This window comes from Porites lutea, chromosome 3 (genome assembly GCF_958299795.1).
Source record: "Porites lutea chromosome 3, jaPorLute2.1, whole genome shotgun sequence".
In the NCBI taxonomy this organism is placed as follows: Eukaryota; Metazoa; Cnidaria; class Anthozoa; order Scleractinia; family Poritidae; genus Porites; species Porites lutea.
In genome coordinates this window covers 8,290,954-8,314,213 of record NC_133203.1, presented here as the reverse complement: position 1 = coordinate 8,314,213, position 23,260 = coordinate 8,290,954, and the positions used below count along the sequence as shown (strand labels likewise).

General features: G+C 41.7%; 1 protein-coding gene across 1 annotated transcript in view; it reads left to right on the top strand.

The window, feature by feature from the left end:
- Positions 1-22,187, top strand: part of LOC140930362 (uncharacterized) — a 39,488-nt gene extending 17,301 nt beyond the window's left edge. Inside the window, exons 15-38 of the mRNA XM_073380044.1 lie at positions 512-664; positions 1,049-1,231; positions 1,899-2,021; positions 2,765-2,844; positions 3,259-3,432; positions 3,593-3,661; positions 4,351-4,477; positions 5,217-5,345; positions 6,732-6,813; positions 7,153-7,249; positions 7,885-7,934; positions 8,580-8,703; positions 9,402-9,493; positions 10,337-10,439; positions 12,030-12,183; positions 12,941-13,010; positions 13,962-14,028; positions 14,542-14,621; positions 15,538-15,667; positions 16,379-16,417; positions 17,474-17,560; positions 18,442-18,644; positions 19,416-19,752; positions 20,958-22,187. Of these exons, the coding sequence (XP_073236145.1) occupies positions 512-664; positions 1,049-1,231; positions 1,899-2,021; positions 2,765-2,844; positions 3,259-3,432; positions 3,593-3,661; positions 4,351-4,477; positions 5,217-5,345; positions 6,732-6,813; positions 7,153-7,249; positions 7,885-7,934; positions 8,580-8,703; positions 9,402-9,493; positions 10,337-10,439; positions 12,030-12,183; positions 12,941-13,010; positions 13,962-14,028; positions 14,542-14,621; positions 15,538-15,667; positions 16,379-16,417; positions 17,474-17,560; positions 18,442-18,644; positions 19,416-19,752; positions 20,958-21,191 (2,987 nt within the window). The 3' untranslated portion in view covers positions 21,192-22,187. The remainder of the gene's footprint in view (positions 1-511; positions 665-1,048; positions 1,232-1,898; positions 2,022-2,764; positions 2,845-3,258; positions 3,433-3,592; positions 3,662-4,350; positions 4,478-5,216; positions 5,346-6,731; positions 6,814-7,152; positions 7,250-7,884; positions 7,935-8,579; positions 8,704-9,401; positions 9,494-10,336; positions 10,440-12,029; positions 12,184-12,940; positions 13,011-13,961; positions 14,029-14,541; positions 14,622-15,537; positions 15,668-16,378; positions 16,418-17,473; positions 17,561-18,441; positions 18,645-19,415; positions 19,753-20,957) is intronic.
- Positions 22,188-23,260: the final 1,073 nt, after the last annotated feature.

Genomic DNA, 23,260 nt, shown 5'->3' with positions numbered 1-23,260 from the left:
TATATTCCTACTTACGTATTCAGATGTGTATGTTTTTGGAATAATCTTAATTCGGTATATAGCTTATGCAATTAGGTATTTTTTGGACTAACACTTCCAGCAAACCACTATTTTATGTTCTAGGCTAGAACGTGTGCCATGCCAGATACGAAAAATCACTAAAAAAAAAAAACACCCTTGAGTGGTGGCCAAAAAATGTGTGGAAACGTATTCCTCTCCTATTTTTCATATACTGTACTATTACTGGGGCAAAAAAAATCATTCGTTATACCGAGGACTTCGTTATCTCGAGGTTCCACTGTTGAACTGTGAATACCTTGTCACACAGACTACTCCAAAAAGTGACTAATTTCTAAGAATATGACATTGATGTAACTTAACTAGCCTGCATCTGCATCAGATGACTGATTGTCGCATCCTAAAAATAAACTTTTGGCATTGAATGTCTCGTGTTAGTGGGATCAGAATTTGATTCTTTTGTTAAGTTTGTTTGATTTGTCCTCTTCGCCAGACATTGACGAGTGTGCAATCCTTGCCTCCATCCTTTACAAGAATTCCACCATACTTCGGAGTTGTCACGAGAAAGCTCGTTGCCTGAACACCGTTGGCTCATATAAATGTCAGTGCACCACTGGATATGCTGGCGACGGATTTGCCTGTGTTGGTAAGGCTTTTGTTCTCATAATTATCATTGCTCGTTATACATCGTCCGTCTGAACTGTCATCTCTCTCCAGGCTTCTCTCCTTTGACGTAAACAGATGAAGAGAAGCACCTCGATAACAAGTTTGTCTACGCTTCACACAAGGATCCAAGGGCTCAAATTGCAATTTTCCCGCGCTTTTCATTAGGTGTATGTTTTTCCGTGCTTTGGACCGGCTGCGTCTTATCGGCTCATCGCGCATGCTCGGCTGCTCTTCCATGTTTGTTAACGGCCGCTTATTATTCCTCTAGTTTTGAATAGTTTGTTACGTTACCTACTCGCTTGTATAAAAGTTGTGGTCGCTTGAAAACTTCTTTGTTTACTTTATGCCCACTTTTTATTTGTAGCTGTTTGCATGCCACCAAACCAACAACCGAACGGAAAATGGACACCAATGAAACCTAACTACCAGATCGATGAAACAGTTTGGCTAGAGTGTTTGACAGGGTACAAGCTCGCAGATCAAACGCTTTCAAGTGTTACGTGTGGTAAAGACACCCTATGGAGTATTCCTGGTCCAACTTGTCTTGGTAAGGGGAGAGTTTTCTTCCTATAGGAAACTATGTTGTGTGAGTTTCAGGAAATTGACGAATCAGACGGCTAAGTCACAGAGAGGCGTAAACCGCGCGGCGATGGCTCCTGGATAAACCGCACTTGCGTAATCACTTGCGCGATCTTCAGTCGTCTAGGGCGTCGTTTTTTAAAAAAGGGTTTTCCGAGTGTAGGATAAAACTGCAGTAGAACACACCTCGTCCGAAGGTCTGGCCATCTCTGGGAGTTATTCAACATGTTGTTTAATTGCAGAGTAGTTGTTGTTACGTGACTAAAACTGCTAGATGTCCTTCAGGATTCTCTTGCGCATTTACCTCACTCGCGCCTCGCTCGCGCGACAATCCCGAGAGACTGATAGCAGTCTACCCGCGACCTAGATCCATGATGCTCAACTACCTGCGAGGTCTTGGAAAACTTATCCTTGTACAGAAGAGTATGGGTGGCGCTCTGCGATAGCTAGTAAAGAGAAATCCAGCGTGCTTGTTTACACAGACACGATTTTGTGGGTCATTTCGGTTTACTTCTAGAGTAGTGTAAAGAGAGATTGGCCTGCGGACTGTTGAATCAGTTATCCGTCGCATACTCGTTGTATCCTACCCAGAATACACTCAAAGATAACACTGCTTGATTCTCTGTTATTTCTAGACATTGATGAATGTACAGAGGGATCTCGCTGCCACAAGAATGCTGATTGTAAAAACACTCCTGGTTCGTTCACATGCACGTGTAAGAAAGGGTTTGAAGGCGACGGCTTTGTAGAATGCGAAGGTAAGAAAAAGAATATAATGGTCATTTCCCTCCCCAAACCATATCATCATGACTTAGTGGTACCATAACTACCACGCTACCACACGCCAGATGTTCTACGAAGCAGAGCACCTTCGGTTATGTTCACACTACACGGTCGGCACGGAAATTACACCGGATAGGGCTTCTGTTCCCACATAAGAACGTTGAGCTGCGCCGCGCCATCTCGTTAGCCGTGGAGAGTCCGATATCTGATAGGTTCTGAGCCACACTTTGGTGCAGTGTGAACAGCGGAAGTGAATGAGCAGCCAAGAGGACTGGAACCCACTGAGTTGGAAGTAAATATTCTTTAGTGAGTACTGGGATTTAGAGCACCAAACCCTCCCGGCCAACTGCTTTATTTCCTTATCCTAAGTACCCCAAACGCCTGCATGTGTACTGCACTTATCCTGGTCGATTTTTTTTTTCACTCAAGGATGTTAGAACGTTAGAGTGACGAACCGGTCTTTCAAGTACGGTTTTCGGGTAGATGTTATTATGCTTAAAGAAATAATATTTTAAGAGTAACATACAAACATGCAAGACAATTTAACTCAAAACAAGAAACTGAAACCCAGGTGTCTATCATGCAGTTTTTTTAACTGCCACGTTTGATTTTTAGACACGAGGAAAGACAATGACACAGACCGAAAGTTAGGTTTCGCACTGTTGATTGATCTTGAATGATATAGTTCATTGATTATAACAAAAAAAATATTTTTCAGAGGAGAGAACTCGATTTCTTACCGGAACAACTGGGAAGACGTGGTCATTTTCTGGCAAGATGGACGTTTTAGTCGAAAAGGTAAAAGTAAAACCGCATCCTTGTTGAGGTAATGTTAAGCTATCAATATTATATCCAGTTTTCTTTTCCCTGTGGTTTTTCTTCCAGCTTGTTCGAAGAGAGTTGAACACACTCACAAATTGTAATTATAACGCGACGGGATTAGCTCTGTCCGTAGAGCGCTTGACTACAGAGCAGCGTGTCATGGGTTCAATTCCCTGGGCCTGCTAATACTCAGAGACTTAAAATAACTGAGAAATGAAGGTATTGCTCTTGCCCGGCAAATTATTGTTTCAACTTTACTCGGGGGAAAGTTAACTTCGTGTTAGGTTTACTTTTTTATTTTCTCTCCCTGTACCAAAGTCTTAAAAGCCCTCGTAAATGCAGTGTCAGTAACGTCCTATGACGGTGTTCGTGTGTTTTATTCTTTAACAGATAAATCAATTTCAACGAAACAATATCACAGCTGACGATCTGCTGGGCGTCGTGCTGAACTCATCGGCTCCAGGCCCCCAGCAACTTCTTCCAGGTGACCTTCTGGTTGCCGTTAGAGGAATGCGTGTTGCTCTAAAAAGCATGGACCCTAAACAGAAACTGTCCTCTGCTAAGGTACTTTAAATCTGACCCTTGCCACTCAAAATGGATAGCTTGCTCGCAGGCTAACCAAACACAAGAGGATAACTTATAAGAGTAACAGCTGAAAAGTGCTCAAAATTAAATGTCAAATGCTATCGCTGACGTTAGCCTGTTTTATACTTTCTTCTGTCAGCCTACTCTTCAAATTGCCAGTAATCTTTTGGATGAGCGCCATAAGGAACAATGGAGTGAGTTACAGAAGGTAATTACCATGCAATACGTTAGTGCATATTGACAAGATCTAGCTCTATCACCCGTAAATCTTCTTCCTTTCCTCCCCTCCCATGGTTACATTTACAGAAGATTAAAATTAAGATACTCCGCCTAAGCCGAAATGCAGAAAAGATGATTTATCACCTCATTTAAAGAAATTAACGGGACAAAAAAGTGTAGTCTTTTCTTGGTTTTCTATAAATAAGAAAGGTTTCCCCCCACGCAATTTGAACGTTGCGCTTCAGCTCCAAACCGGAAATGACGCAGAAGTGAAGAACGCAGTCACACGATTCTGCAACATTACAGGAGCCGATTACTAAACGAATGTTTTGAAGAGTTTAAAAGAGATTTTCTAGTCGATATTTTACCAAAACATTTATAACGCCACGCTATTGTATCATTGGTCGGATGGATGTTCTGACACCCCTGACTCGTCCTCAGTCGTCTTCGTAACGTGCACGGTAGCAGAAGCAGGGGTTGATGGGAAGAGAGAAGAGATCTCCCTCGCTTTCCTCCTTCCCATCTAACCCTGCGCACAACTACGGAGAGGTGAGAGAAGACTGGGGACGAGTCTGCTGGCTCCCCTCCCCTCCCTCTCGCCTTATGATCGAGTGTATCAGTTATCTCTGCGTTTGTAAAGAAGCGATACAACTGAACTTGAATGTGATTTTTTTCTAGGAAACAAAAGGCGTCACTGAAGTCATGGCCTTACTAGATGAATTTGCCATAGAACTGGCTGATGGTCTAGAGAAACAAAGTTCGACGAATGACAGTTCTGACATAAATATTAAAACGGAGAACATTGGTGAGTAAAAAAAGTGTATAGACCTTTAGATTCGGGGATAAGATTTGACGTAAAGATTTGTCGCGTATTCTCAAAACATCGACACTCCGAAAAGCTTCATTGCACTTTTTTTACCAGAAACGTTTGCACAGTTATTTTTATTGAAGGGGGCTAAACCCTTTCCCAGTCGCTGGATAAAACTTCCAACATTTGAAAACTTGTTTCCTTTACTACGACATTGACACTAAAACCCATAGCAGAATGACGAAAACTATCAGCTTTTCCCGCCAAAATGACGTTGGTTCACGCGCGCACACTACTTGTGAAATTTCTCGCTCTCGTAGTCGTCCTCATCGCAGAATTTAAATGTCTGTATTAATAGCGAAAAGGAAACTATTGTCATTAGGATGTTGTAAGGGTGATAGAGTCATCAAAAGAAAAAAATCAAATTTGCCTTCGTGAGTGTAACCGTGAAATTTCTCAAATATCTCGCACTGAGGGGGCTTTCCGAAAGTCAGAACTGGCCGGCGAGACCGTTTATATTGAAATGAAATATTTCGAAATATAAGTCTTTTCTGGAACTTTTTATTAAACCCATGTGCCTTGCATACACCATTTAGAATTAATCTGATCTCGCTGGATAGTCCTGATTAATATTGGAATTCTCCTGACGACTGGATTTGTCTGGCCAGCAAGTTCTGACAAATGGAAAGCACCCTGAGTCATTTTTTTAAAGTTTTTCTTCTTTTCTCTTCTTTAGAAATGAAGGTGATGGTAAAAGAAGCCAAGAACATTTCAACCGATGTCCAGTATCCTGAACTAGGGAAAAAGGACAACGGACCTTCTGCGCAGGTTGTCTTGCCCCGAGAACTGTTCACAAAATACGAAGGTAAAAAATTTTTTTTCCCCGTAGAGGAAATTCAAGTCCCGTCTTTCATTTCTCCTTTATTTCAGCTTACGACTTTCACAATTTTCGTAGAGCGCACAAATCTGTTTGTCAGTGTGCCATTGAGTTTTTCTGTCGACTTGGAAAAGTAGGTTACTACGTCTTTCATCGCTATTACGTAACACTCGGATGCAACCGCGACCACGACCTGCAGCTGGAACGTGAAAAAAGAAATACCTTATTCTCACTTAATTTCGCGAAAAATCGTGAGCCATATTTCGCGAGTATTTAATTTCGCGATTTTTCCCAATCCGCGAAAATGGTTACTGCACGATCACGACGTGAAACTACTAACAATGTGACGTTTTGTGGAGTACGTTAACACACACTTTTTTTTTTTTCTCTTTCAATTCCGAAACTGAATGAGCTCTCTGAATATTTGACTCTAGGAAAACTCGCCTGCATTTTACAAATTTGGAATAATCACGATAACGAACGAACGCGAGTGCACTTAATTAGTGATGTTTTCGCTGCCGTCCTTGTCGTGGTTGCTTAAACACCGTGCTATTCGCTAGTAACCCTTCGCTTCTTTGAACCCTGATTTGTGCGCTTTATATTCTGCGAATGTTCGTGAAACTAGGCTATTGCCAGCAATTTTCCAGCAATTGCCAGCCTTGCATTGTCATGTTTTTGTGATTGGTTCAACAATCTCTTTTTAAGACAGAGTAAAGTGCACAAACTACAACTTTGCTTGGGGGCGAAGGGGAAAGGGAGGAAGTTAGGCCTAGGCCAAACGTCGAAATTTTCATGAGACGAACCAAACTCTTATTTGGGTCGACCTAAATCAAGTTCGTCTGTTGGGTCAGACGTCGAACTTTGGACGCGTCAAACCGATCAACTGAATCAGATCAGTAATAAATTTTCTCCCGAACGAAGCTGAAGTAGACGGATAGAACGTCATTTTACGTTTCTGGGAAACTGCCCACCGACTCCTCCCCTAAGCCAACATTTTGCCCCAAGTGAGAAGTAGGTGTTAGTGTTGGCTTAGGGGTGGGGTAGGTGGGCAGTTTCCCAGAAACGTAAAATGAGCTATGTGTTGGACGATCCACACCCACTCAGACGAACTTAGCTGAGCCAGACGTCGTACTTTTCATGATTTAACTCAATCTCGACCCAGAGCTCTTCTGCGCATGTAGAGGAGAGAGATATTGAGAATGGATTTTATTCACTAAGTTTGGTTCGTCTCAAAAAAAGTACAACGTTTGGCCTATGCCTTAAAGGCGTATCGTGTTACTGAAGCGTCTTAAGACTTTTGACCTCCGTTGTCCATTATTAATCTAAATGTTTTCTTGTTTTTTTACTCTTGTTTCACCCTTGTCTTCATTTCAGGTGACAGTGTGGTCAAAATAACCAGCTTCTTCTTCAAGGACCTGGCAAAACTAATGCCAAAGAGAGCAGAGGGGTTCAAAAAGTAATTTCATCCGAGCAATAGTGTTAAAAATAACTTTACTTTTATCGTTATAAAACTAACCGAGAAACGGAAGTGACTTTCCCTGAAACGACCACGCGCCTGCTTAAAATCAGCCTGTAACCACTTTTTTTCAGTGTTGTAAACTGAGAAAAACTCAACTAACTTGACTTATGTCGTTGTAAAACTAACTGAGAAACGGAAAATTACTTTCCTTTAAATGGCCATGTGCCTGCTTAAAACCTACAACCACTTTTTCTAATAAACTTGATTTGAAAAAGTCAAGGTCTTAATGAGTCTGTTTATTTGTGGTAACGATTCATGGTATTTGTGTTTTTACAGATTCGATGCAAGTTCTCCGATGGTGTCCAGTTCACTGTCTCCGCTTCCGTCGGGCGGGAAACTGGATCCGCCCGTCAGAATAACTCTGTCAAATCAGGTACTGAGATCTTACCAAGTTGGGAAGAGACTCGTACCCATTGTAGATGGTTTGAACGCAGGAAAGTGTTGTGTCACAAGTACAATAGGTGAACAAAAATCATTTCCAACACTTTGTCCTCAGTTACAAGATTTCTCAAGCTTTACCGATCTTATCTACTTCAAGACGGAAAAAGCAAGCTTATCCTCCCCTCACCTCCCCCAAACAATGTTGTGTCACGCCACCTGCAGCAACAAACGAGTCAACATAGGTCGGGGGGAGGGGAGTGGGGGATGGTCCAGATTGTATGTATTTGCGAACTCGCCATTTGGCGACAGTGTCTGCGGTGAACGATTTTTTGGTCACTAACGTTTCGACGACATGTGCGGATGTCATCATCACAGCCATAGTGACAGACTCTCACCTAGTCGCCGTTTATGTGTCTTTTTTTTTTGCTGTTTGTGGCGGATGCTATTTTGTCTTCGCCCTTTCCCTGACCCTCCGCGTGACGCGATCGAACCCCAATCTCCGCCTACCCCTAAAACACATTTATACATGTTTAAATAGTAATAATTAATATTTGCGTGTATACTGATAAGAGACTACTCTTTGACAGTAGCAAGTTGCTTTCTAACTGCGTTTGTGTTGTTTTTAAGCCCGTAGAGAAAGAAGCGGTCACCAGATGTGTTTACTGGGACTTTGAGAAGTAAGTTGTTTTGTTTGGTTTTGTTTGGTTTTGTTTGATTGAAGCGCACCAATCGGTCATACTCCACGTTTTCAACAACATTTTGCAAACAATCAAGTAAGAATTACGGTGGATGCTACCTATGCGGCATTTTCGGTACGTCGAGTAATTCAATGCGTTAACACATAGGAATGCTTTATCCTATGATTTTGGGCACAAGGAGGGGGCGTCTCTTTAATTTAAGGGAGTATATCCTTCCTTATATAGATATTTATACTTACTCGTATCTGCGACGACAAGGGCGGTTAGCGAGAGGTGGAGAGAGTGCAACTGGTGTGATAAGAAGGGTGTATGTGAACCCAAGTAGTACCCCTTGGATCCGCCCCTACTTTACTACCTGCTTGCGTTATTAGAGGCCTTGCTTGATACAATTCGTCGACGTTGACGGCGATTTCGGATCGCGCGAGGAATTGGTTTACGTCGTATTGTGAGATTTTGCTGTCCTCTCCGTTCAGCCACTTTGTTGCGTAAACGCCTCTGTTTTATCTTGCGTTCTCCTGTTTCAACGGCTGCGATTATCCCGTTCATTGTTATTTTTTTAATAGAGAAGCTAATAAAAAAGTTACTTTTAGAACACTGATTGTATGCATGGGATAATGTTTTCAGGTCCAAGGAACTAGGTGGAAGCTGGTCTGCCGATGGGTGTAAGGTGGTGTCAAGCGCCAGTAATGGTACAGTTTGCGAATGTAACCACCTCACAAGCTTTACTTCGATTTCTGTTTATGACAAGGTACAACCTGAACACTTAAACTCGCTTCACATGCTCCCTACTTTCTATCCTGCAAAGCATGCGTTTTCTATTATTGTTTGAGTGGTAGAATTTGCTAGGGTTATGTGCGACTACCATGCTAAGGAGTTAAGGAACCGGGGCGAGTCAAAGGACACAGATAAGCGGGTGAAAAAAAGGGTAGAGCTGCCTCTCCTATCTCCCACATAGTTCTTTCAGCCAAACGCACACCCAGGATTTACCTTCCCCAGTGTTCCTCTGTCTTTAAAGTGTTTAATGACTGATATCCATAGGAGATACTGTAAAGCTCCCTCTCTCTCCTTCCCCCTACCCCACCCCCCTCAATAAAAAGCCTACAGTGTAAGCATGCGTTTTCTATTGTTGCACGCGTGGTTGAATTTGGTCCGGTTTTGTACAACTACAGTGTTGAGTCACCAAAACCTTAAGGAAATGGGATGAACGAGTCAAAGGGCACAGGGAAGAGAGTGGCGCCTCCCTACTGTCCCCTATATAGTTATTTCAGCCTAACGCACACCTTTTACCCTTCGTAGTGTTCCTCTGCCTTTAAATCGAAAGTGACGGATACACACAGGAGATACGGCAAAGCATTCGTTCACCACTCCTTCCCCTCCCCCAAGAAAAGTATACAGTGTAAGCTACCCATTTTCTTGACGTTTCGTCGTCTTTAATTTCTTTACCAGGAACTCGCTCTTACTCTCATTATTTACATTGGCTGTGGAGTCCTGTTGTTAGCCGCGCTAATTGCAATAATCAGACACCTCTACATCTACTGGTTAGTAGCTTCATCATACATTTGTACTATCTGTCCTCATATTGGCTAACAGCCTAGAGTTAGTTTTGTAAAACAGCAAAACTTTCAGATTAGTTCAGTATCTTCTAGCAGATAACTGAGATGAGTAATCTGTAGATTGTGCGCAATGCAAATTTCTAAGAGCAATGCCAAACTGCGTTCCGTTCTATGGTGTGTTTGTCGCTATTTTTCTCAAAACAGTGTACAAGAAAGAACTACTGGATTCGGTTTTGTGATATCCGGAATAATCAAGATAAGTGTTAACACCCGAATACTTACCTCGGCCTTGGTTATTCCGTAAATCACAAAAGCCTCATCCTTTAATTGTTTATCATCTGCCTTGCTCATTAGTTCTTGTGACATCTTAAGTTGGTTGACAATGACAGATCCTTAATTTTTAAATCCAGTTTCCTGTTAATCATATCAGTGATAGTTTAGGACTGGAATGAAGGCCAACGTTATGGTGCACACAAGTTAAGCATTTTCGAGAAGAAAAAAAATTGGCCTGACTTCTGTAATGTACGCCGTAGGCTTTGTAAGAGACGCTCTCCCCGCCTCCCTCTTTTGACGCTTTATAGGAAAGAGCAGAGAGGAAAACTTGGTAACGAGGTTGAAAAAGAATCTCCCCTAAGCATGAAAATACAAAAGAACGTCCTCAATAGACAGACACAGTAGTCGTCCTTACAGGGTGGTCGGAAATATACGGCCATGGGCTGTATGAAGTTTGGCGTCTTGGGAACAAAAGAACTGTACATGTGTGATAGTTTTTTGAGAGCTGCCTTTAAAATACGATTGTAACTAATTTCCCATCTTTGTATTCTTTAGCAAGTGCCACGCGGAGCGTTCAATCATTCACGTTAACCTTTGTTTGGCAATTGCCGCTGGCACAGCTCTCTTCGTTGGCGGGCTCAAACTGACATCAATGAAGGTGAGTGATGACAAGAAGCATTTTTCAAAGTAGCTTTAATCTCTGTCTCGTTAGCCTACATCACAAGACTGTAGCATAAGAGAGGTCGCGGGAGCAAATCACCATTGAGATAATGGCATCATTTGGTATAGTGACGTCAAAGCGTCACTTTACAAAACCAAATTTATTATTATCATTATCATCATCTCTCAAGGCCGCTATTACAAGTCAAATGTTTAATACTTGTCTTTACTCAAAAGCTCAGTATAACCCCAGATTTTTTAGTCTTCGGAGTCCAGATAATGAGCCGCGATAATTGTTGCGAGTTGCTGTTATCTTGAGACTCTCCTGGCGCTTGCAAGTTTTGACAAGCTGATCATAGTTACAACACCAGATTTCTGATCTAACCTTAATTTTCATCGGCCAAGGATAAGCAATAATTATGGAGCTGCCACTTTTGCTTTTCTTGGATCTAAAATCTTAGAAACCATTCCCTCTGAATTGAAGAAGCTTTGTTATAACCTTTTTTATAAGCAACACAAACTTTACCTTTTAAATATCCAGTAAGTAGATTGACTTCCCTGCCAACACTACCAATAATCATTTCTATTGTTTTATATAAGATCGTAAGTACGACTTTTTGCACTTTTAATTTTCCTTTCTCCCCTTGTACGTTACTCGTAGTTTTATGTAGGTGATTAACGCCAGTTAATTGCGCGTGGCAGTGACCAAATCGATAGCCCAAGCTCCTTTGGTCACTGCACACATTTCACCTTTCATGATTGATTTGTTGTTCTATTTGTTGTTCTTGCTTTTGTTATACTAGTAACCTCTTGTAATAGTGCAAAAAATAAAGAATCTGAATCTGATTAACCATGTGGCTTCATCGCAAATTTGATGCACTCCTTGATACTGTCTTATCAAATAAAACAGCAGTAATAACTATCCCAAATTTACGGTAACACGCGCGAAGCCGTGCAAATAACTCAAACCCAGAGAGAATAATGTGGCATAGAGGGAAACGCCCAGTCTAGCCCTTGGGATGTGTAAATTTTACCAAAGTTATTTTTAGCCCAATTAAACGTTTGAAATTAATCGGAAACTGGTTTCTGGAGAGGTCCACAAAATTTTATTCAATGTCACAAGAGGAATAATGGGACATAATACTCTCTTGGTGTGTCGCCATTACAATATTCTGCATTGTTTGATTTGAGGCAGTCGTGCGTGCATTTGATGACGTTTCAAAAAATCGATTAAAATGTGCGGACGCCCCAAATAAATAGCAATTTGATTCACCCCTTGATGATTTCTTGTCAAAGAAAAAGGCTTGAATAACTCCAAATTTACAGTAACACGAGGCCGTGCAAATAGCTCAAACCTATTCTTAGCCTGAGTAACATGGCGGTTTTGTCGGGCACACTACTGAGCGGCGGAGCGGCAAAGCGCGCGCGAACTAGCCCCAATCTCCTCGCAGTTTCACTGCCCCGACCTTGGCTTGTTTGTGCACCCAACCAAAACCGCCACGCTACGCAGGGTATCCTATTCTCCCACATCATGTGAGGTTTTGTCTTCTATCTAATGAACGCCACTTAACCAGCTTTTCTATTTTAGGTGGTCTGTCTAGTGATCGCAGCATTGCTTCAGTATTTTTTTATTGCCATGTTCTGTTGGGCCGTGTGCGAAGGACTTCAGTTCTTTATGACGCTTACAACAGGAAAGAACAAGAAATCATCCCGGCTAAAGTACTTCTTTATCATTGGATGGAGTAAGTTGAAAAGACAAATTTCTATTGGTGGCTCACTTGTCTGCGAATACAGCCGCCGCTCATCGCTCCCCGTCGCTGGGACGTTTCGTGACTTGTTGCATTCTATCCTAAAAACACAATCTTTTCTTCAAGGAAAAAGCGCTTTTGACCCTTTCTTTGTTGATTTGTTTCGAAGTCTTCCGAAAACAAACGACTGGGTATCATGTGGTTTTTTATAATCACTAAGATCGTTTTTTTGGTTTTAAAGCCAATTGTATAATTCCACGTGGGGCCTATTGTTTTGGGAAAACGACACTAAATGGTCCTCGAAGGGTTTTATGAGTATCAAACTTACCGGGGAGGGGGGGAGAGGGCTGAGTGACTGGTTAGTAGGTCGAGGAGGCGAAGAAAATATGGTATGGTAAAATAGAGGACTGTAAACAGTCTCTTACCAACAACACTTAACTACAGTCTAACCTCTCCTTACGGAAACCTGTATAATAACGACACGTCTCCATTACGGGCAGTTCGTTTGGTTCCAGAAATGCCAAAAATCATACATTCCCTACCTCTATAATACGGACACCTCCGTACAGCGGACGCTTGGTTCTGTCCCTTTGGTGTCCGTATTAAAGAGGTTAGACTGTATTTCCAGAAATAGCATAAACGCCTCCAAGTAGTCCTCTCTTACAGTTTTGCTAGAAACACATATCAAAAAATTTTAGTCTTCTTTTTCCTCCGACACCGGTTAATTATGTCTTCGTTTCTTCTCTTTCAGTTTTTCCCTTGATTGCGGTAGGAATTTCGCTGGGAATTACCCGACTTAGTGGATACGGAGATGGTGATTGGTGAGTTATATTTTTGTTAATATCAACAGGGCTTACGGGTTGCCAGTGGGATGATAGACCTTCTTAGCTTGAATGTTTTGTTTTCCCATTAAGACCATGCGATTGGTTCTCCAGAGAACAGTTTCTATCCACGTGCACCTGTGTATATGCATGATTTATTAAAAGACAAAAAGCAAATTCCCTTGAGTACATCACCATCATCGTACAAGCTGAAAAGGTCTATTTCGCTAGGGGAGAGTGCTTTTCCGCTGCCCAGGGGAGGAGCGCAGGCGCATTTTGCCGCGAGGAAATTATTGACGAGTTGCGGACACAAGTCAAGGCGAAGCTCTTGCGCGCAAAATTCCGCCAGCTATTTTCAGTGATCCACTTTACCGAAACTCTATCGCCACATACAACACTCTACCCCCACTCGCCGAAGAGTTTTTGTGTGTTGGAGGGAGGGGGAGGGAGACAGACCCTCGTACAAGCTATACAATCAGGTTTCTCTGCTGGATATCTCGCTGCCCAACGTTTAAGAATTTGCGTACCGATTAATGAAGGTGGAAGTCAGCCACATATATTTTCCACAGAGTTATGCGTTGTATAATATGATCTGTTTTGAAATAGGTTATTGTAATCAGGCTGATGGTTTAGTTAGCCATATTCAGGGGCGGATCTAGGGGGAGGGTGCAGGGGGTGCGCACCCCCCCCCCCCACCTGAGATGACTTGCGGTTTTCTAATACAACTGGTATTCTGCAAAAAAAAAACTATGTGGTTTATTGGTGTTGAAGTACAGCAAGAGACGAGTGCACCCCCTCCTAAAAAAAAAAGGTGGATCCGCCCCTGATATTAGTCCTGGAATAGTTATCAACATATCGGGGAACCAGTTGGTCTGATATTGGATGGGTGTGGGTATAATTATTGGGTTTCAGTAACACTTAGATACTCTACTGTTCTAATGCTATTTGCAGGTGCTGGCTTGATTACAGCACTGTTTTGATGTGGGCCTATGTTTGTCCTGCGGCTGGATTTATCTTTGTAAGTACATATTTTCTCAATAAAGTGGCCTGTTTCCAATACATGGGTATTCATTGCTTAGTTGATAGAACACTGCAGCCCTAACGCAGGGTCCATGGGTTCAAATTCCGTTCAAGTGCCGAATTGTTTTAGAGTTAATTTGCAATTTATTAAATTTTTATTGCTCCGCGACGATCATATCTTCATTTAAATATTAATGGATATTAACATTGTTGATTATCATTACCGTAAGTCAGTCGGTCAGTCCTTCAGCCATTCAATAGACCTTCTTCTCGTCACTCACTCCTCATATTCGCCACCTTAGAAACGAGAAGGAAGCTTGGCCCAGCTAACTTTCGCAAAGAATTCTGGGACTGTTACTGGGGACAGGGCAAAAAATTGCCAATAACTGACTGGCGCGTCTAGTAACAATCCTTATCCCAGAAACAATTGCGGGACACATTTCGGCTCCAGTCTCCTGCTCATTTCTAAAGTAGCGAATGATTGACGGAAACAGTATTTAATTCATTTCAGGTTAGCCTCGTGGTGATGGTTGCGGTTTTCTGTGCAAGAGGAAGAGCAAATGCCGACCCCACTGACAAGAGAAAAGTGACGTAAGTCAACTTCAAACGAGAACTTCGATACTTGCAAGTCTTTTTACCAATCTAAATATGATCTTCATTGGGTCATTAACAAATATTTTTTCTAATTTAGTGCAAGGGTGATTAGAGTGACAAGCACGATCAGCTTTGCAGATTTCAATGTGTTTACTTGATATATTTTTGCTGATCAGGTCTTCTATACATCCTATGTTCTGCGGGATATAAGTTAGCGGTCCTTTGCAAGCGGTCCTTTGCAGCTAATGTTTATTTGATAAAAAAAAAATGTTTTATTTTCATGTTACCACAACCACCAGATTCCTTTTAGTTTGTTTTTTCTTCTTTAGCAAAGAAGGGCTATTTTTATTATATAACAATAAAAAAAGCCAATGGGAAAGAAAAACGGATAAACAAAAGAAAAGAAAGAAAGTATCTAAGAACTAAGTGATATCCGAAGTTGGAGTAACATACAAGATGGCTTATTTTTTGTTCGTTTGACGAGAAAAAATGTGTAACTTTTCAACGCAACAGCATCGGGGATTGTTTCAGTGCACATGCGTTAATTACCGGCAATTGGATAATTGTATCCACAGGAAACCATTAACTTAGCCTGCCTGCAGACTTGTCCCTTCTTATTTCCTTTATTTACTTGCTGCGAAATAGGAGACGTCTGCACACAGCCTACCATGAAGCTGCTTGTTTTGTCCACCCAAACTATCTTGTCAACCAATTTTCTTTCAGTGCACAGGGAGGTGCATTGGCCAGTTTTTGAATTATTAAAACTCATGGTTGGCAGTTTAGAAATGAATCGCATTGAGATTCAGGGAATAATAGTTCATACGTTTTGTTTCCCTTGACCTCGAAGAGAGGTATGAATTATGTTGTTTCGAAACTAGCTTTATGTAATCAGCAGTATTCTCTCTCTTTTTAGCCTCTCCATCCTGCTTCTTTTTATTTTGATCATTGCAATCGCCGGGACCTGGATACTAGCTGCTATACACGTCAAACATCATGAAACCAGCTACTGGCAGTACGCTTTTGCAGGTGCATGCGGGTTTCAGGTAATATTTCAGTTATGTCTTCGTTTGTCACGCAGTACAAAGTAAACATTACGTGGTTTCACTTATAGCCTCTTTTGCAGACGTACTTTAGCTCCATCACGCAATCCTCTCTAACGTGAGCATTGCATAAAGAGCCAACAGGACTTCGGCTAGACTGCGAGCAGTCTCTTATTTTTCTCTTTAGTCACAGTAGTTCGAGAGCGCGCGTGAGGAACGAGTGGCGAAGCCGCGAGGAACGAGGGCGCAAATCCGAGGGAGAAAAAAAAAAGAAACTGGGATGGGATCTTTGATCTGGCGATCTGCCGATTTTCACGCCTCCTTGATTGACAATTGACACAATTTCACTTGCTTTTACCTGTAAGAGACTGAGATTGTTTGTTGTTGACCAATTGAAAAGTGGCGAACCAATCGGGAATTCCTGTTTCACTATAATGGTAATTCAAAATACAATAAAAACGTCCGCAGTCGTCCTTTTTTCCTCTCTCCGCCCCAGTCTTTCATCCTTTTTGCCATCAATTTACATAAATTCACTTTTTCGCTCCCCGCGCATGGTCCTGAGGAACGCGTGAGGCTCTTAGTTGCTCTTACTCTCCTGTTATCCAATTTTGAGGAAAAAACCGACTGTTTTGCAGTCTATAATACACTGAATTACCTTACAATTACACTTTTATGACTTAATTTTGTTGCTTTTGTTTGTTTTTTTTTTTTCAGGGAATTTTGCTGCTGTTGTATTGCCTTATAAACCAGGAAGTGAGTTAAATCGATTAATTTAAAACCTGTACTACGAAGACACTAACTGGGGAAAATCTTTAAACTTAAGTAAAACCTCTTTGAGCAAGGACTTCTCGTACTAGCCTGGGACGGAAAACAACCGACATTTCGCGATGCCACTGCTGGTTTTCCCGCGAAATGAAATCTGAGGAACGAAGTGGTGCTTTTGATTGGTTAAGGCAAATTTCCCTCGCTGCACGACCAATCAGAAGCACCACCCAGATTTATGTATTGACACGTCATCGGTATGGAATTTCTGCTGTCTTTCCTCAGACCTCATTTCGCATGGAAAACCGTTGGTACTGTCGCGAAATTTCCACGATCTGATTTCTTGATTATGCGGCTGATTTTTATATTTTTGTTAAATGAAATTAACCCACGTAAGGCGAGAAATGGTAACCGTGCCAAAAGATAGATTTTTTGTACCCTTGTTTATGAAGGAAGCACAACTTTTAGCTGGTATTAAACCGTCAATGTCATCCCAGGAAGAACATATCCTCTTGACTGTTCTCAGAGGATATCAAATCTTAAATTTATTTGCTTAATCCCTAAACATCATTATTCCGTGCCGCCAATTCACTTTTTTTGTCACGTGTTTACCGAAGTGCGTGGTCGCGAAGGCCTGGAAAAACGCCGAACATTAAGGTTGTACACAGCCCTTTCTTTTGGTGTTAGTTTGGCTTGAGCGAGCGCTTGCTATAAGGGGCAGCCATCGTGGTTTCAGATGTACCGAGTGGGGTAAGTTTCGGGTTTCGTAGGGTCAGGGAGGGTAGTTTTTCGCGCCTCTCTCCACTCCACTATACTCACCAATGCCCGCCCTCTCAAACCAAGATGACCGCCAGTTATAGCAAGCGCACTATCTCACTGCTCTTAACGGAAATTGGATACTCTGAACAGTCGTCATGTTTTAAGGTAAACCGTTCAAATCTTCTTTAATAATCGCGGTTGATTTTTAAAATTGTTGTCGATGCCACTCTTGAAATTGTAATTTTGTAAAGACAGCTTACTAATTTCCATTTCTTTGATGCATTTCAGATCAAGAACTTTGCGTGTCTTTCCAAACCTAAGAAAAACCGACCAAAGGAGAAAAGGAATTATTACAGTACCACCGATACCGTCCAGGTTAGCTTCACCCTGATAACTACTCTGGAAGCATCAGAACTCAAATAATTCTCACTTTTGCTAAGCAACCCGGGGGGGGGGGGGGAGCGTCCTACCGGGAGGCTCCGCCCGAAAGGGGTACCTTTTTCAGGCTTCAGGTATATGAGAAGTAGGTGATTTATTGGTTGAAGTATCTGTCATTGCCGTCTGTGAAAGGACCTAAAAGGGCTAACGTCGCATTTTATAGCTGTGAAAAATACAAAAAAATTTCTGGTTTAGTCATTTATTTAAATTTAAAAGGGGCACCATTTCTCAATAATAATAATAATAGAATAAAAATATGAGAGGGGTTCCTTTTTTGTCGAAAATGGTTTCATTAATGGAAATTTTACCCAGCTTACATGAAAGGGTGGACGCATAGATAACCAGATTTTTTTACCCAGGGTGCTCCGCTGCGCGCGCTTCGCACGCGCTAGAGCTCCGCTAAAACGAGAGCCCCTCTCAAATAAGCGCTCACTCCCCTCCCCTGACCCCTTATTTTTTTAAATAGTAGGGATACAAAAGTAATGCGACGATCTGCGTATCGTTGGCGAGAATGATCTCGAGGATGATGAGATAATCGTTACCGATAGATCTGTGTGTCAAGTGTTTAATGTTTCTACGGTATGCTTGATTACCGACTGCTGTTTTAGCAAACCAAAGACATTAAAATCGACTTCACGTTTCATTTTTAGATAAGCTAAAAAAACCTATTCTCCGTTGAAAGGAAGACTTTATAAGCACCCCCTTTATAAAGCGCCCTTCTTTCAATAAGGGTCCCTCCTTTCAGCCGCAATTTTAAATAAGCGCCCGAGCACTTATTCGATGAAATAACAAAACGCTGATTTTCTTCTTTCTTCTAGTATTTCTCATCTGAAACTACCGCAGTTGATGGGAAAACATACACAGTCACTAGACCATCCATTAAGGAATCCAATACTGATCTGCGAGGATCATCCAAGAGGCTGTCCCGCATAGGTTCAACAACAGGGGTGTTTGAAAGTGAACCCGAATATCCCTCCCCCATAATGGACACACCAGCACACATGGACAGCGCAGTTAAAAGGTAATTGCCAATAATTTAGCGTAGGGAATCTCCCCCGCATTAATGCCCTGCGTCACCGAAATTACAAATGGTTTAGCCACCATCTAGGGCCTGGTAAGACCAAATAAGGTTATACTGGCCGTGTGTTTAAGATCTTGCCTCAATTCGAATGGTCGCTTCATTTGGCGCTGACTTTAAGCCGTTGGCCTTGCTTCTAGCCTGAGAAAACAGCCGAGTTTTCGCGAAGCTACCACAGGTTTCCCGGCGAAATTACGTAGAGTAACGAACGCAAAAATTCCTTATTGATGACGCGACTCTACTCAGTTTGAAATTTAGGTTAGTGCTTCCGATTGGTCGTACCTTGTTTCCTTCATCCTTTCGTGTTTTTTTTTGTTTTTTTGTTTTATTTTTTGCGAAGAGGGGTTGAAAGAACCCACACCGGTGTTTGAAAATGGTTGGAAATGCTTCCCCGCTGTTGTGGTCTACATGTGCCTCTGTTATTTTTTGGTTGGGAGTGTCGTGACGCCTTGAATGCTGACCTCCGAGCTTACGGCAAACAAATCTTACGACAGATACGACATGTATTTTTTGGCCTCCTCTCTTCAGTCTCTTAAGTCTCTGTTTCCAACATTTTCTATTCCTCTTTAAAGGCATTTCCCTGGTAGATTTTTCGGGTGTAGGGGCTTTTCTACTGTCGATATCCTTGAATAACTGGACACAGTTACTCTTAAGAGAAAGCAAATTTCAATTTTTTCGTACGAAAAAAGTGATCAAATTCTCATTTCTTCCAAGGTACATCGAAGACCAACCGATCCCAGAAACTCCCGCGGGTGAACTAATCCAGTTGCAATCATTCCCATTCCGAAAAGGAAGTTCATCAATCCCGGATTCGGTCAGGGATCGGCGCCCGGACGGTGCCGAAGAACCGGAAGTGTTTGTGACGAACTTCTTCGGGGAACGCAAAGGTTCGAAAAGCAGTGTGCGTAAAAGTTTGGATACCTTATCCAGTTGTTCAAAGCTGCAACAAATTCCGGAGCGACAGCCCCTGATGAGTGCATCGGACTACCCTGCAGCAGAGTCACCACCTCCTTACAACAGCAGACCGAGGCACAGATCGCAGGAGTTTAAGGTAACCTCACACACAGAATGTAGACCTTTTAACCGTTCAATTCCCAATTGTGACCAACATCGATTTTCTCCCAACACTATCCATACATTGTCAGAGGAAAAAGTTATGAGAATTAATAAAATGATCACCTAAGAGAAAATGGTTTGATCTTTGATCAAATTCTCTCAACTCATTCTTTAAGGAAATATATAGAGATCAGTTTGGAGAATTTGTATGTGGATATTGGGGCTACAATTTCTTACTGCCTTTACCCATACACAAAATACTCCTGTAGAGTTATGAAGAAGATGTCATACAAATTTAAGGGAGCACTGACCACAATAATTTTTTGGTGGGTTTTGCAGGCATTGCATTGAAATTTGAAAAGGTTGGCCCTACTTTTTCATGTTTCAATCCATGTCCATCCTTGCCATCCATTGCAGCAGACGACAGGAACAGGTTCCAAGCCTAAGTACAGTCTTAAATAACAAAACCGGCCCATTATTTTTTTTAGTTCAGTTGATGTAAGAATAGTTTTAGCGTTTTTAACAAGATGGCAAAGAACATGACAGAGTCCTATTAAAGAACACTATGCAAAATTGATCACAAGAGACAATCAAAGGGAGAGTTTTGAAGGCGACATCCAAATAGACTCAGAGTTCTCAAGATTACTTGAACCTTTAGCTTCGATTGCTATCCCTTAGCCATTTTGTACATCGTGCATTTCTTTTTACAAATTCTCAATTTATAACTTACCTGGTTTTTCGCCATTAGCGTTCAATTTACGACTTCGAAACCGGATGGTGGGGACAAGGGAATGTGTCCCCCAAAATTAAAAGACATTTACTATTACGTGTTGCGATTTTTATATTTACCTGTGCTTCAATTAATGGAAGCACAAGTCTGGAATCTCCTTATGGGTATGGCTTTTTGCTCATTTGGTCTTGACTGAACCGGCCACCTAATCGAGGACTATGCAAACCACATGGACCCAGTGCAAAAGTGGCTGCTGGGTTAATATTCTTTTGTTGTAATTAAAATTAGCCTGACTCGACCACGTTTGAGATAAGGTGTTCTTTTGAATTTTGTACTTAAGAACGAGGCTAGTAAGGCTGACTTGAATATGAACAAAAGAATATGAATTACTGAGGCCATTTTTGCGTATGGCCTACAGTATCTCCAAGGACATAACGTCCAGTCTTAATACTCGTTGCGTTTCTCCCTAGAAGTTAACCTCATTTGAAGAAGATCACTCCATCGATCCTAAAGATCCTGCCATGGATTCCTCACGCAGAAAGTCGCGTCGTTCTCGCCGACGACTCGAAGAAGAGTTTGGTAAAACCGATCGAGAATCGATTGAAAGACGCAAAAGGAGCCTACGGTATTCGTCTGGCTACCTCAGCGGCGTCACTGTCGAGCAAGAAGTTCCAAAAACGGATAAACCCCATGCAAGTCTTTGATTAGACTACAAAACAATAGTTCGTATTTATAGCGTAGTCAAGGATGCGTGAACAGTCAAAGGAATGGTCTGGATCGAGGCTGAAAACGAAGACTGTGACTGGGGAAAGACGCGAAAACTGCGAGGGTGAACTCGCGTGTGTAAGCCGACTCTGACCCGACGGCGTTTCGCGCCTTGAAAAACCGATTTTGAGAAAAAAAAAAAAAAGGAGACTGTTTTGCAGTCCAGCCTTTGATAAACAAGACTGACCTACAACAGTAGTTTATTTTTAAAATCAAAGAAAAAAGGACGTTTTGCGCCAAAGATGTGTGAACTAGGCTTGGTTTATACAGTTCAACTTGGTTGTGCGTACAAGTAATTGTTTAGTGAAGAGCACCTTACTACAGGTTTCTACATCCTGCTAACTGATTTCGTGTGCGGCATAATAATATCTGGGGCTTTTAAAAAAAGTTCCAGAACGTAGAAGGTATACGTCATATGTGTGTCAAAGCTCCGTTCCTCTCTCCGAAAACTACAAGGGGAATGGGTACAAGTGTTCGGCGCAATGATTCCTGGGATCGTTTCGGTTCACAAGCTTTGCTCGTGATTGGTTAATGGTCTCCTTGAATAACATCGACCAATCATAACTAACACTTTTCCATCCAAAAGATCCCGGTAGTCACTGCACCCAAAGCTTGTACCCATTCTCCCTAGAGAGTTTCTGAAGCGAAAAATTGAAGGAAGCGCAAGAAGACGTATACTGGGATCGTCATTGTGCTACAAGCTTTATTTCACTTGCAACGCGAGCTGTATTATCCGTAAGGAACACTAGTCGCCGGAGAAAATAGCACATAGCTGTAGCAGAGAAATTATTGCGTGAACTGCTCATATCGCAGAGGATGGTTCGCCTTGCTCGAGCACAGCTGGCATTTTGTTTCTCCGATTTCCATATTATTTATAAAGAAAATCAGGCATTTTTTTATTATTGGTAGTCTGAAAGACGATAAAATAAAGAGAGACTAAATTGGAGTGTACTTCTTTGAGTTATGTAAGTAACAGTTACTTCTCGAGCCCGAATGGGCTCTGAGTCAATAACGCATGAGGCCGAAGGCCGAATGGGGGGGTGGATAATTGTTTTAGTAAAATCCAATTAGTTGGTCAAAAATATCGACACAAAATAACTTAAGCTAGAAAAACGCGATTCAGCCGTCGTTGTTTTGGTTTTCAAAACCGGCGCTTTTCGCTACTGGTGGGTTATAACATAAAGTAGCTGCTCAACCAATCAGAACGCAGCATTGATAATACACCACTAGTTGGATTTCACTAATGTTTGTTATCGGAACGTGTATACTATCATTTTATTGAAATATTTTATAGTTGCATAAGATATTTAGCAAAGCGTTAGATCGGTCATAGGGCGCTTTCCAAAAGTAAGAACTGGCCGGCCGGACCAGACATTTTGGCAATGAAATAGGATTTTTTCAAGAGGTTTTGCTGAAAAACCATCTCCTTTGTGTATAATGTTTAGGATTTGACTGATCTGAATGGTTAGTTTTAATCAAAAGTGAAATACTTATTACGATGGGAATGGGCTGGCCGGTCATTTCTGACAAATGGAAAGCGCCCTTAATTTACCACTCCAGAAGTTATAGGGGGAAGTGGCAAGCTTTCGGCGAAACGATTTCTGGAATCATTTCCCGGTGTGGACAAGCGTTACTTGTGATTGTGGTTACTTTAAATGTCATCGACCGATCATAACTAACTCTTGTGAACCCAAACGATCCCTGAAATCTTTGCGCCGAAAGTTTGTACCCATTCCCCCTATAGTCTCTATACTGGGGAATGGGTTGTTTGTACAATGACATCATTTGACTAGAATTACCATAATCCTTCAGGTTATTGTTACTAAACTGTAATGAGAAAGTGAAAAGGAAGCGAACTCTGGTACTTGAAGTCAAATGATGTCATAGTGAAAGAACCCAATAGCCCATTTTCGAGTTGCCCCAAGCCTCTGTTTCAAAGCGAGGCTACGTGCGAATCTATTGATATGAAAATATTTTTTTTATTCTCATGCAAATAAAACTTATTTTC